General features: G+C 37.9%; 1 protein-coding gene across 3 annotated transcripts in view; it reads left to right on the top strand.

Annotated features, from left to right (window-relative positions):
* Positions 1 to 12,806, top strand: part of LOC108719140 (glucose-fructose oxidoreductase domain-containing protein 1) — a 45,201-nt gene extending 32,395 nt beyond the window's left edge. For 2 of the 3 annotated variants that reach the window (XM_018267801.2, XM_041566302.1), the window contains exon 2: positions 11,496 to 12,806. In XM_018267801.2, coding sequence (XP_018123290.1) covers positions 11,496 to 12,415 — 920 coding nt within the window. In that variant the 3' untranslated portion in view covers positions 12,416 to 12,806. Of the gene's footprint in view, positions 1 to 6,814; positions 6,958 to 11,495 lie in introns of those variants that run through there. The other variant, XM_018267802.2, reaches the window with a different exon arrangement.
* The last annotated feature ends 1,233 nt before the right edge of the window (positions 12,807 to 14,039 follow it).

The raw sequence follows: 14,039 nt of genomic DNA, 5'->3' as shown, positions 1-14,039 counted from the left end.
TTGCCTTCCAGATTCTTATGTTTATCCACTATAGCCTATCTTCAGTGTGGCTACATCTTCTCACTCTCCCAAAACCCCTGACATCCACTCTGTTACTCAGGTCCATCATTAAATAGTATATAAAATACTAGATTGTCCCTCTCTCTTTCAAAGGTTTACATTCCTGTGCTCCCTTTCCAAATTCACTGCCATCTAATATTACACTCTCTGCAATTTGATTTCCTCCCTATTTAGAGTAAATGGCATTTGAGATGAGTATTTATAATCCAACAATCTGCATCATCTGTATTTTTATTATGTTTAACTGGGTGACCCCAGTAAGGGTTAGAAAAGTACTGATGTTACTAAAATAAATTATAAGACTGTCAGGGCAGAAGATAAACAAAATAAATCTTTCTTACAAATAGGCTTATCTACAGTATAGAAGTTAGAGCTCTATAAACATATGCTGATACACTTTCTGCTTCTCCAATATAATTATATCCTATAGTCCTTTTGTCACAAGGATAGGACTTTGTTTCTGGAAGCTTTTCTAAATCCCCATAGCTGTTTATAGGCTTTTTCATATGCTGCTGTGCTGAATAATATTCTTCATTTGCATTTCTGATTTATGATACAGCTGTATTTCTGTATAGTTCTCCCTTATGAGATGATTGTCATCACCTAATGTCACTCAAATAAAAAAAAGTAAAATAAAAGGCTGCTTTTCTTTAAGCTGTTCTTGTGAGTTTATAACCTAGTTTTTATTGTGTCTAGATAGCATTTTAAGTTTTAAGTTTAGTTTTCTTTTTTTTTCAGGTGTTCTGTATTTTCTCAAAGGGGTTATTCACCTTTAAGTTAACTTAGTATGTTATAGAATGGGTAGTTTTAACCAATTTTACAACTGGCCTTCATGTTTTATTCTCTATAGTTTTTTAAATATTTGCCATCTACTTCAAACTCATTACAGCTTTCAAATGATATCACTGACCCCATCTAAAAACAAATGCTCTGTAAGCATACACATTTATTATTATTGCTACTTTTTATTGCTCATCTTTCTATGCAGGATCTGTCCTATTCATATTCCAGTGTATTATTCAAATCAGGGAATGGTTGCTAGGTTAATTTGTACCCTTGCCATCCGATTGCCACAATTGCACACTGGAGAGCTGCTGAATAAAAAGCTAAATAACTCATAAACCACAAATAATTAAAAAATTAAAACCAGTTGCAAATTGTCTCAAAATATCACTCTACATCATACTAAGTTAATTTAAAGGTAAACAAACTCTTTAATTAATCAAACACTTTAGGCCTCTCCTCTGCTCTACCAGGTTAAAACATTTTTTTGAAATGTCATATAATTTGCTAAATTGTTTTCCAATATTCAAAGGTTTTCAATATATGTATGGACCTTTCTTCTAAACCATTTCCCCAAAACATCACTAGTCAAATCACAAATAGAAACCTGGGTGTAATAACATTCTGATTTGGTGCAATATTGGCCAATCCATAACTGCACAGGTTGAACTTCCTCGTAACCTTTAATTTAGCCTTTCATATACATGGTCAATTTACACAACAAACAAATGATCGACCACAAGTAATTTTTTTCTACCATTTAGAAACAGCTTTCCTTATTTCACTTCAAAAGTATATTGTATTTCAGCAACTGTTTACTTGGCCACTTCCCTATTTTTGAATTAGCATCTTATTTATCATGCTGTGTTAAACATTGCATAAAAACATCATCGGCAATGTTGCCCATAGCAACCAATCAGCAATTAGGTTTCAACAGTCACCTACAAGTTAGAAAAAAAAAAGCGCAATAGACACTGCAGCTCAGTCTTTATCTAAAAAAAACTACATTTAAATGAAAAAAACCCTCTTTAGGATAAATACTGTACATGTTGTAGCTTGCCAGTACCCAATATATAGATATCTCCCTTATTTGTTTAATAGCTACAGCGAACAATCATTTCCACATGATTCAGGGTTTAGGGGAGGGTAAATAGGACATTTACCTTGGGTAGCATTAGAAAGTGCCATTAATAAGTCTCACCCCCTAAAAACATTAATGGGGTTATGTAATAAAAGGCACAAAGTTTGTCCATATACAGTAACCCATAGCAAAACAATCACCAGGAAACATGTACTGGTCACCTTATCGGTCACCACCAAACATATTGGGTCGCTGCACCTGGGCTTTACATTAATAGTTTAAAATGAGATACTTTTTTTTTATAGAATAATTTAAGCTTATTACAACCTAAAATAACTTGACCTATTTAGCAACATCCTTTTCTGAAGGGAAAAATGCTAATTGAGCAATTTCTCATTTTCACTATAAATTTGTCCTTTCGTAACTTGTGAGCATATTACTTCAACTGTCCCCCTGTGTTCCCAAACACACATAGGGGCACATTTACTATGGGTCGAATATCGAGGGTTAATTAACCCTCGATATTCGACCATCGAATTAAAATCCCTCGACTTGGAATATCGAAGTCGAAGGATTTACCACATTTATTTTGATTGAACGATCAAAGGAAAAATCGTTCGATCGAACGATTAAATCCTTCGAATCGAACGATTCGAAGGATTTTAATCCATCGATTGAGCGATTTTTCCTTCGACCAGAAATTGCTTAGAAAGCTTATGGGGAAGGTCCCCATAGGCTAACATTGGTGCTTGGTAGGTTTTAGGTGGCGAAGTAGGTAGTCAAAGTTTTTTTTAAAGAGACAGTACTTCGACTATCAAATGGTCGAATAGTCGAATGATTTTTAGTTTGAATCGTTCAATTCGAAGTCGAAGTAGCCAATTCGATGGTCGAAGTAGCCAAAAAAAACTTCGAAATTCAAAGTTTTTTTCATTCTAATCTTTCACTCGAGCTTAGTAAATGTGCCCCATAGTGATAAAGTAAATGTATTTGCTGATGAAAAAAGTTCACATGGATAGTTATAAATATCTTTCAGAATTTCTCATCAGGATAAAGTGAGCCTTCTTATTATATTTCTTCAGTGGGTTACTAAAATAACAGATTTTTTTTTTGTGTGGACAGTTTTACAGTGTTTTATAATGATGATACTTGATAGCCGCCAGTTTTTTCAGAGTAATTAGAACTTTAGGTTTTAAGGGTTCAGCAGAGAGCATTCTAGAGCAGCAGTTGCGGGTCAGCAGGTTTGGGCCAGGCATGAGTCTCCCCGACTGGATTTGTGCAGGACTCTAACTTCAGTTCTAGCAATGATGATAATATGGGGATAATATTGCCACTGCTCCAAATATGCCCAAACGGAACTCAGATGCACCCATGCCATGCCCAACATATATATATAACCCTTGTGAGCCAAAAGTATTTTTATGTAATCTCTCTGGATGCTTTTTAATATAATAATATTAATATAAAAAATGTTATAATCATCTTGGATTACCAAGCCACCGATTTATTCTTTAATTAACCAACAATCTGCACCCTTTTTAAAGGTAGTTTTATCAGAATTCCTAAAGTAAAGGTAACAATCAATAGGCTTACAGATAGCAATTTATTGTGATTAATAGCTTTAATAGTGTGACAGTAATGTGGCCTTCATAGCAAGTAAAGAACAATATATTACAACTGCCAGTTACTACATAAAGTGTTGCTTGTGTTCTTTGCTGTTAGTAATACTGTGGAAATAAGATAGTGCCATATTGCTAGGCATCCCATTTCTGGCGATATTTCATTCACAATTTGACAGCAAGGGAGTTATTTGGGCTACAGCATGAAGCATACTTTGTGGTACAGGTATGAGACCTGTTATCCAGAATGCTCAGGACCTGGGGTTTTCCAGATAAGGGGTCTTTATGTAATTTGATCTTCATACCTTATGTCTACTAAAAAATAATTTAAACATTAATTGTTTTGCCTCCGTGGGATCAAGTTACAAGGTGCTGTTTTATTATTACAGAGAAAAGGGAAATCGTTTTTAAAGTCTTAAAGTATTTGATTATAATGGTGTCTATGGGAGATGGCCTGGATAACAGGTTTCTGGATAACGAATCCCATACCTTTACCTGTACTGAAAAATATTGTCTCCCCTCGAGACAGATCATACGTGGTACAAAATGGTCGCTACTTTGCAGGGTTCAGGTCCTGCATTTATCCCTAACTATGTGCTTAAAGCTTTTATTTTGTTTTCATATGTCACTGGGTTTCCTCCCAATGCTTTGGTTTCCCCATAGAGTTCAAAAACATAGTGGAAAGTTAATTGGCTTCTTAAGAAGCTGATCCAAGGGAGGGTGCCTGTGGTAGGGAAAATTCCACTGGGACACTGACTCAATGTCAATGGATAAATATTCATACATATTAAATCTCCACATATTTATGTCTTTTATGGGGTTTAAACCATTGTTTGTCAGTGATCTTGGCCCATTCTTGGACTACATTTGATTCTGGACTGTTGTAAATTATTTACAGCTTCATTTTTTTTTGTCTCCTGAGTTTTAATTTTTTCCTTGTGTTTAGGATGGTTTCCACTAGGCATGCACCGAATCCACCTGGATTTTTGGATTTGTCCGAACCCCCAAATCCTTCGCAAAAGATTTGGCAGAAAACCGAACCAAATCCGAATCCTAATTTGCATATGCAGTTACTTGAGGGGGGCCACATGGGCCGTAACTATTTGAGCTGAATGCTGAGGATCGATTTCAAACTCATTCACTCCAGCCTTTATAGATTACATTTTGCCAACTAACTATAGTAGAAATTTTTTTTATTTTGCACAGCCTATCTTCTAACCTAGTTTTTATTTTTACACTGAACTGTTCCTTTAAGGTGTGGAAATCGAAATTATGAAAAGATCCCTTATATGGAATACCCCAGGTACCGAGCATTCTGGGTAGCAGGTTCCATACCTGTACTTCCAGGCTTCCCACTGTGTTCTGCACCCAGCAGACATATTTTTTTTTCAGAGAGTGCCATAAATGTTTATCTAAGTTGTATATAAAAGCATACTTGCTTTGGGTGAATTTGTAAAGTTTTCTAAATCTTAATTATGAACATGGAATCTTTGATACCCTGCTTTATCTATTTATGGCACAACTCTTTAGTAGTACATTGCATCCCTTCACTGCAGAAGGAAGATTATGTTCCCTTAAAGGGATACTGTCATGGGAAAGAAATTTTTTTTCAAAATGAATCAGTTAATAGTGCTGCTCCAGCAGAATTCTGCACTGAAATCCATTTCTCAAAAGAGCAAACAGATTTTTATATATTCAATTTTGAAATCTGACATGGGGCTAGACATTTTGTTAATTTCCCAGCTGCCCCAAGTCATGTGACTTGTGCTCTGATAAACTTCAATCACTCTTTACTGCTGTACTGCAAGTTGGAGTGATATCACCCCCCTCCCTTTCCCCCCCCCCCCCCAGCAGCCAAACAAAAGAACAATGGGAAGGTAACCAGATAACAGCTTCCTAACACAAGATTGCTGCCTGGTAGATCTAAGAACAACACTCAATAGTAAAAACCCATGTCCCACTGAGACACATTCAGTTACATTGAGAACAGCAGCCTGCCAGAAAGCATTTCTCTCCTGAAGTGCAGGCACAAGTCACATGACATGGGGCAGCTGGGTAATTGACAAAATGTCTAGCCCCATGTCAGATTTCAAAATTGAATATAAAAAAATCTGTTAGCTCTTTTGAGAAATGGATTTCAGTGCAGAATTCTGCTGGAGCAGCACTATTAACTGATTCATTTTGAAAAAATTTTTTCTCCCATGACAGTATCCCTTTAAGCTGAACAGTGCCTATATGCCTTGCAGTTTTGCCAGCAACTTGTGATCTGTAGTTTCTAGAGTGCTTTAATGAACATCACATGTAGAGCTTTATTCCCATGGACAGTTCTGCAGGGTAATTTAAAGGAGCAAAGTGACTGTTATTTTCGTGTAGCAGAGTTGAAGCCCACTGTTTTATTGCTACAATATGCTTGCAGTTATAAAGGATAACTGATGACTGTCTTGGATTAGCCATAGCTTGCTTTTTGGGGAATCTGGGAATATACTTCAACTATAATTGAACAGTAATCATCTGCTTAGAATTTAAAATCCCTTTAAAGGGGTTGTTCACCTTTAAATTCACTTTTAGTACGCTATAGAGAGTCATATTCTTAGTCAATTTGCAGTTGGCTTTCATTTTTTATTGTATGTGTTTTTTGAGTTATTTAGTTTTTTTATTCAGTCTGGGTGCTGGGGCCCAAATTACCCTAGCAATTATGTATCTGCTGTCACCCTTCTTAGGAAAAAAATGGAACGTACCAATAATTGTGCATGCTTTAACATTTGATTGGCTCTTGTACACATTCTTTAAATCTTGTGGCAGGGACCATACTCCTATTAAGTCTGCTTTGATGAATTGCATGCATGGAAGCAATAAACCCTGGAATTAACTGGTTTGTTGACCTGCCCCTAATTCCAGGGCTCCCTTAGCAGCAAGCCCCAGCATTTCAGAATTAAGGACTATGCTGGTGAAAAAAAGGGAGAGTTTGCAGGAATGTCATAGATTTATGTTGGCATCTGCTAATTTACTAAGTGATTTATGGTGCATCTGATGAACATCACCTTCTGTTACTTAGAGCAAACCTCAAGTAACAGGCCAATAAAGAATTAAAGGCTCTGCAGAAATTACTTTGAGATATTGGCTACTACAGTATGACAAACCTTTACAAAATAAGTTTAATATCTATTGATATGATTTGTAGCTATAAAATAAACTTAAGCATTACATCTGCTTCCCTGTGACTGAATTTCTCATGTTCATCTCCATTCTCACAGTGCCGGCTGCTGATTTCCTGTGACTTTTCACAAGGCTGACAGGATGCAGTTGCACATTCTAGAAACTGTTCAAAAGAGCTGGGGTTTAAAGGAGCAACGTCCATGCTTGTTGCCAGCTGAGGTTTCATTAATGCTGCTCACAGGGATTAGCTCTATTAAAAGGGTAAGAATAGAATTATCTTATATGCACAGGGATCTCAGCCTGTAACAAGGCCACGTACAGTACTTGTAATCTATATAATGCAGTAAGCTGTAATATCCTGCACTCGATAATGAGTAAGGTGAAGTGAATGGCAATTTTAAATATTTAAAACAATAGAATCTTTTTAGGATAAGAATTTTCTCCCATTACTTAGGCATGTGCAAGAAAGGCCCTAAATAAGTATGTAGCTTTTAAGCTGCATAAATCCATATTGGTGGCAATACAATCATCATACAAATGTCTTTTATTGCTACTTTTTATTACTCATCGTTCTGTTCTGGCCTCTCCTATTCATATTCCAGTCTCTTATTCAAATTAATAAATGGTTACTCGGGTAAGTTGCATCCTAGCAACCTGATTGCTGAAATTGCAACCTGGAGAGCTGCTGAATCTCCCTTCTTCCATTCGCATCCAAATTGCTGAAAAGGCCTGTTTGCAAATGCCTGGTCCAGCATCTCACTCACAACTTCCTTCTCGACCCCCTGCAATCTGGCTTCCGCCCAAACACTCAACTGAAACGGCACTCACCATAGTAACCAATGATCTCCTCCTGGAAAAGTCTACAAGTCACTTTTCCATACTCATCCTTCTAGATCTCTCTGCAGCCTTTGCCACAGTTGACCACACACTCCTCCTAGACATTCTATACTTGGCTGGCATCTTATCTGTCTGACCGTTCCTTTAAAGTTGCTTTCTCTAACTCTACTTCTACTAAGTTCCCTCTCTCTGTTGGAGTTCCTCAAGGCTCTGCTGTTCTCATCCTATACTACTTCACTATGAAAACTCATTCAGTTGTTTGAACTTCAGTATCACCTTTATGCTGATTACACCCAACTCTGCTTGTCTAGTCCTGATCTCTCTCCTTCTCTCCTTTCCTAAGTTACAGACTGTCTCCTCCTGGATGTCACAGTGGCACCTGAAACTGAATCTTTCTAAAACAAATCTCATTATATTGGGACCACACCTACCTAGGAATTATCTTAGACTCTCATCTGTCTTTTTCACCACACATCCAAACACTCGAAAATCTTGTTGTATTCAGCTGCGCAACATTGCCCAAATACGACCGTATGTCAGTTCAGATACAACCAAAACACTTATCCAGTCTCTTATCATCTCCCGCCTTGATTACTGCAACCTACCCCTTGCAGGTATTCCAACAAGTCGCCTTTCACAACTCCAATCTTTTCTAAATTCTGCTGCTAGACTCATCTATCTCACCACTCAACATTAGCTACTCCCATATGCATATCCCTTCACTGGCTCCCAATCTCCTCTAAAATCAAATTCAAACTATTAACACTCATATTCAAAGCCCTTAACAATGAAGCCCCTCTCTACATTTCATCCTTGATCTCCAAATACGCTCCTTCACACAACCTTCGCTCTGCTTCTGACCTTCACCTCTCCTCTCATCACTTCAGCCCATTCTCATCTGCAAGACCTCACTCTGGCTTCTGCTTTTCTCTGGAACTATCTGCCTCGAGCCATCAGACTTGTTCCTTCTTTCCAAACTTTCAAATGCTGCCTAAAGACCCACCTGTTTAGGGAAGCTTATTCAATGTATCTTAATTAAGCAGTCATATTATAAATCAGAAATTTGTTTCTAAAATCCCTATATCTCAATTGTACCCTAACCCTTTAGTTTGTAAACTCTTGCAAGTATGGCCCTCTAATCATATTGTACTCTTTGTTTTGTTATTTACTGTTTGTTACCTGTTCATCATCTAATGTAAAACACTGCGTAACGTGGCGCTATATAAATAAATCATGATGATTCTAGATAATAAATCCCATACCTGTCCTAGCATATGGCACCCCCTGTGATTTTAATTGGTGGGGTTGCAGGCACTCTTCACTTCTCCCATACTCTAAATCCCCCTTTTCACCCCCCCCCCTCGGGTAAAGGGTAAAAGCAAGGTGCTTGCACAGCTGCAGCTTCTTTACTTCTGCAGTTTGACCAACAGAGGATCTTATGCAACCTTGAGCTCCAGGATCTCTGAGCAAAATGCGTTTACAGAACAGATCATTTTTAGTGACACCTTTTGTACTAATACTTTCTCATTCAGTTTATTTTTTATGACCACAAGGTTCTCACAGGGGTTTTTGCATTGTTTGGTGTCAGCCAAATATCTATTCATCCAGCTACTGCACCTGGTTTGTCTCTAAGGAGGCTGCTTCTGGGAACTGACATTGCTGAAACTCTGTGAATGTCTTGGAATGTCTGGGTGATAAGCACATAAATACTGTGATTTTTTTTTATACAAACTTCATGTTACAACTTGCTAATATAACATTGTGTATTTAAAACTTACATCATAGTAAAGTGGTACACAACAAGCACATTTTTACCTACAAACTTTCCTCCATTGTAATACTGCACCTAGGTTTTACACTCCATTGACCATGTCTTCCGTTAAGAATAAGAGTGGGATTATTTTGTATGTTTATATAGGTTTAAATCCTTAAAGTTACTTAGTGGAAAACTTTGGATTGCAATTGTTTTTAGTGTTAGATGTTTATGTGTTAGAATTGCCCTTATCTCTCCCACCAGCAGAGAGCCTTGTTTAGCTACATGAAACCTTAAGGTGGCCATACACGTAGAGATCCGCAACTAGTAGCTTGTTGTTTTCGGTTACTGCATCTGGGCAAACTTAGTGCCTTTTATTACATAACCAGCCAAGTTTGAAAGCAGCTAGTAAGTTGCAGGTAAAACTTAGTCCCTTTGTAAAATGTATAATGAAGCAATAGAATTCTTAATGAATCAGATAAAATTGAGCATAGGACTGGCCTCTTCTATTTGCCTTTTATTACATAACCCCTTGATGTATAATATTCACATTCTGTGAAGCCTTAACAATCTTTATATGATGAATGCACTGCACATGCTGTGCCTTTTTGTCTTGAAAATTAAAACTCTCTAAGGGAGTAAGTGCAAGACTGGCCTGTATGGTATCATGTGTACCTGCTACTGGTTCTCATGGCATATGCCAGCTGGCAACATGCTAATTCCACTAAACTGGCCTTGTATGACACCATGTGCAAGTCAATATTATACTTTCTTGTGCACACTAATATATACCAAGTACTGGTTCTCATCACACCCAAATGCTTCTCCAATCTGAAGTCCACTACAGTACTAAAAAGGACGGAGGAACACAGATTCCTCTTGGTGGGCCAGACAGAGCCCCCTTAACTGTGCAAGAAAAACCACACATGGGAGCAAAAAACAATTGGTTTCTCAGCTGAGATCTACAGAATGTTAATGTGCTGACTTGAAAATTCAGTCAGCCTATGATGCCATCAGCATATATATGAGGCCCACACTGCAATGCTATGTTCCCTTTTGTGATTGGTGTATGGATAGCAGGTTCAGCCTGGGATTCAAAAATAGGCCATAGTAGTTCAAGAGAACTTTTGCCCAAACAACCTACCATAGGCACAATAAATAGTGACAATCTGTGGCGTCTTACGGCAACCCCTCTGGAATTTCCCAGCATCCACAGACTGCCAGTTGGTTGGTGAGGTCTGAAATAAATGATGATGATGTTTCAGCCAAATCCCAAATGCATTTAGTTATTCATTGCCCATTGTGAGCTTATGACAGCAGCATTATTGAGATATTCAGTCTCTGTGGACATGAGCTGAGGAATTTCTTCTCATTAGAATTGTTTAATACCAGCGGAAAACATTGTGGTTCTAATTTGAATCCTTCACAAAATGTTTATTGTTTGCTGCCTGATATCAAACGAAAGGAAATGGTTGCTTTTCCTCTGAACCGTATAAAACAACAAAGGCTTGTACACACACACAGGGTAATGAAGCTGTAGGTGCAGTAGAGCCATAGATGGGGCTAAAATAATAAACCAGCCATGCACCATATGCTGTAATAACACTCACAAGGGAACGGTAACATCACATTGATATGCTCTCTGGTTGCTGGGGTCACTGTGCTATTTAATTGTTAGTATAGGTATGGGATCCAGCATCCGGAAACCTGTATCATGGTATGGCTGTCTCCCATAGACTCCATTTTAAATTAAAATGTTTAAAACTGATTTCAGTAAAAAAATAAAACAGTACCTTGTACTTGATCCAAACTAAGATGTTATGAATCCTTATTAGTGGAAAAATAATCCTATTGGGTTTATTAAATGTTTAAATGAATTTTAAGTAGACGTAATGTATAGAGATTTAATTTACGAAAAGATTCCTTATCCGGAAAACCCCAGGTCCCGAGCATTTGGGATAATAGGTCCCATGCATTTATTAATTTTTCTGTGTATCTTTCTTTTCGGACCCACTTCTGTAATTACATTCTAACTTTGCTGCCTTTGTCATACTGAAGGTTAATTTACCCTTTCTTATAATGATATGAAATTGGAGAACTTCTCACCTTAGCTTGTCGTATAAGGGACAATAACTACCATTTTTATCTGCAGGACAGTTTGCATATGTTGAATTTTTTTTAAGATTATTTCTCCTTTTCTGTCTTTTAGGCATTGGGAAAAATGTTATTTGTGACCGAACAGCTACCCCATTGGATGCTTTTAGAATGATGTCAGCTGCACACTACTACCCCAAGCTGATGAGCATCATGGGAAATGTCTTACGGTTTCTTCCTGCTTTTGTGAAGATGAAGCAGCTAATACAGGAAGGCTATGTAGGCGACCTTCAAGTGTGTGAGGTTCAGGTCCACAGTGGAAGTCTTCTGGGAAAGAAGTACAACTGGAGTTGTGATGATCTCATGGGTGGAGGTGGTCTGCACTCCGTAGGGAGCTACATCATTGACTTGCTGACTTTCTTAACCAGTCAAAAAGCTGTGAAAGTTCACGGACTCCTGAAGACCTTTGTGAAGCAGACAGATCATATAAAAGGTATACGTCAGATTACCAGCGATGATTTTTGTACATTTCAAATGGTGCTAGAAGGAGGAGTGTGCTGCACTGTCACTCTTAACTTCAATGTCCCCGGCGAGTTCAAGCAAGATGTCATTGTTGTAGGCTCAGCTGGTCGACTCATTGTAACAGGGATAGACCTTTATGGACAAAGAAACAGCTCCTCTGACCGTGAACTGCTTTTAAAAGACTCAACCCCTGTCAGCAACTCTCTTTTACCCGAAAAGGCATTTAGTGACATTCCATCCCCATATCTTAGAGGAACTATTAAATTGGTACAGGCCGTGCGCCAGGCATTTCAAGACCAGGATGACAGGAGAACATGGGATGGTAGGCCGCTGACCATGGCTGCCACATTCGATGACTGTCTGTATGCTTTATGCGTAGTTGACACCATTAAAAAATCTAATCAGATTGGTGAATGGCAGAATATTGTGATAATGACTGAAGAACCTGAACTGAGTCCTGCCTATTTAATTAGCGAAGCAATGCGCAGAAGCAGAATGTCTTTGTATTGTTAGCTTAGAAATCGCTTGAACTTAGAATATGGATTTTAAGGCACTTAAAAACAAACTTGTGCCAGGGTGAATGATGCAGCTTTGTGACGCAATGCATTTATCTTGGATTCATTGCTGTTTCCAGAAAGAAACAAATCCTTCTCTGTCCATATCAGATAAAACTGTGAACTTGTATGAGAATGTATTTTTTGGTTGGGTTGGTACACAAAAAAGAAATTATATTATTTTGTCTTGTGTATTGAAAACAAACGGGTTATCACTGAACATGTCTACATTTCTGTACAGGATGCTTGTATAAAAACTTTGCAAAATGTGAATGTTACTGTCACTGGATTGTATTATGAAACCTGTACTGAACATTTACCTGAGATGTTAAATGAGATATGAAACAAGTAATCTCAATGCCTCAGTATGCTTCAGTGATGTCCAGACTTTAAAAGGGATACTTAAAGGAATACTGTCATTGGAAAACATGTCTTTTACAAAACAAGTTAATAGTTCCGCTCCAGCAGACATTGAAATCCATTTTTCAAAAGAGCAAACTGACTTTTTTTATATTTAATTTTGACATGGGGCTAGACATATTTTCAGTTTCCCAGGTGCCCCAAGTCATGTGACTTGTGCTTGGATAAACTTCAGTCAGTCTTTACTGCTGCACTGCAAGTTGGAGTGATATCACCCCCCTCACGTCCCCCCAGCGGCCCATCAGCAGAACAATGGGAAGGTAACCAGATAACAGCTCCCTGGTAGATATAAGAACAACACTCAATAGTAAAAATCCATGTCCCACTGAGACTCCTTCAGTTACATTGAGAAGGAGAAACAATAGGCTGTCAGAAAGCAGTTTCATAGTGCAGCACTGGCTCTTTCTGAAAGCTCATGACCTGGCAAAATGACCCAAGATGGCTGCCTATACACCAATATTAAAACTAAAAAATATATACTTGTTGGGTTAGGAATTAAGTTTTACATGGTAGAGGGAAATATTTGCAGTGTTATTTAGAAATAAAAACTACACCAGAAAAATTATGACAGAATCCCTTTAAACACTCTGCCATAGGCACAATGAAATCAAATTAACAAAGTTTAGACTCAGAACCTTGCAAATATGTTTTATGACATGGAGAATGCATTAAATTGACAGAATTTTTATAAATGTCCTTAGTGTTTTGTAGAGGGGTTTTGGTGGGTGGTGGAGAGGTGCTTTTGATACTTCTTCATGATTTTGCCAGGGACTCCAAAAGTGTACGAAACAGCAGGACAGGGCTTCTTGTGCTACTGCAAACTATAATAGGCTTGGCGTTTTAAAATATTTATGGTGCCCTAGGGCTTTTCCACTCTCCAAAGCTTCCCATAAGGCTGGCACAGTGACTCTGTTCAATTGGCTTGTGCTTTCCCGTACCAGGCAAGTGTGAAGTAAGTAAATCTTTTAACTGGATGGATTTTGAACACAAGGTCGTCTGGACTTACACATTAGGCTTCCCCATAATAACATTTGCTATGGAGCATCTAAGGACCAGAATTATTGGCATTGAAATAAACCCTGGTCTGGAAACCTCCATCACTCCATCAATTAAGATTCTAGAGACCATACATTTTTGAGCTACAGATAATTGCACTTAACATA

The sequence above is a fragment of the Xenopus laevis genome, chromosome 6L, assembly GCF_017654675.1.
Source record: "Xenopus laevis strain J_2021 chromosome 6L, Xenopus_laevis_v10.1, whole genome shotgun sequence".
NCBI lineage: Eukaryota > Metazoa > Chordata > Amphibia > Anura > Pipidae > Xenopus > Xenopus laevis.
The sequence above is the reverse complement of the archived record's forward strand: the minus strand, read 5'-3'. Positions and strand labels throughout refer to the sequence as shown.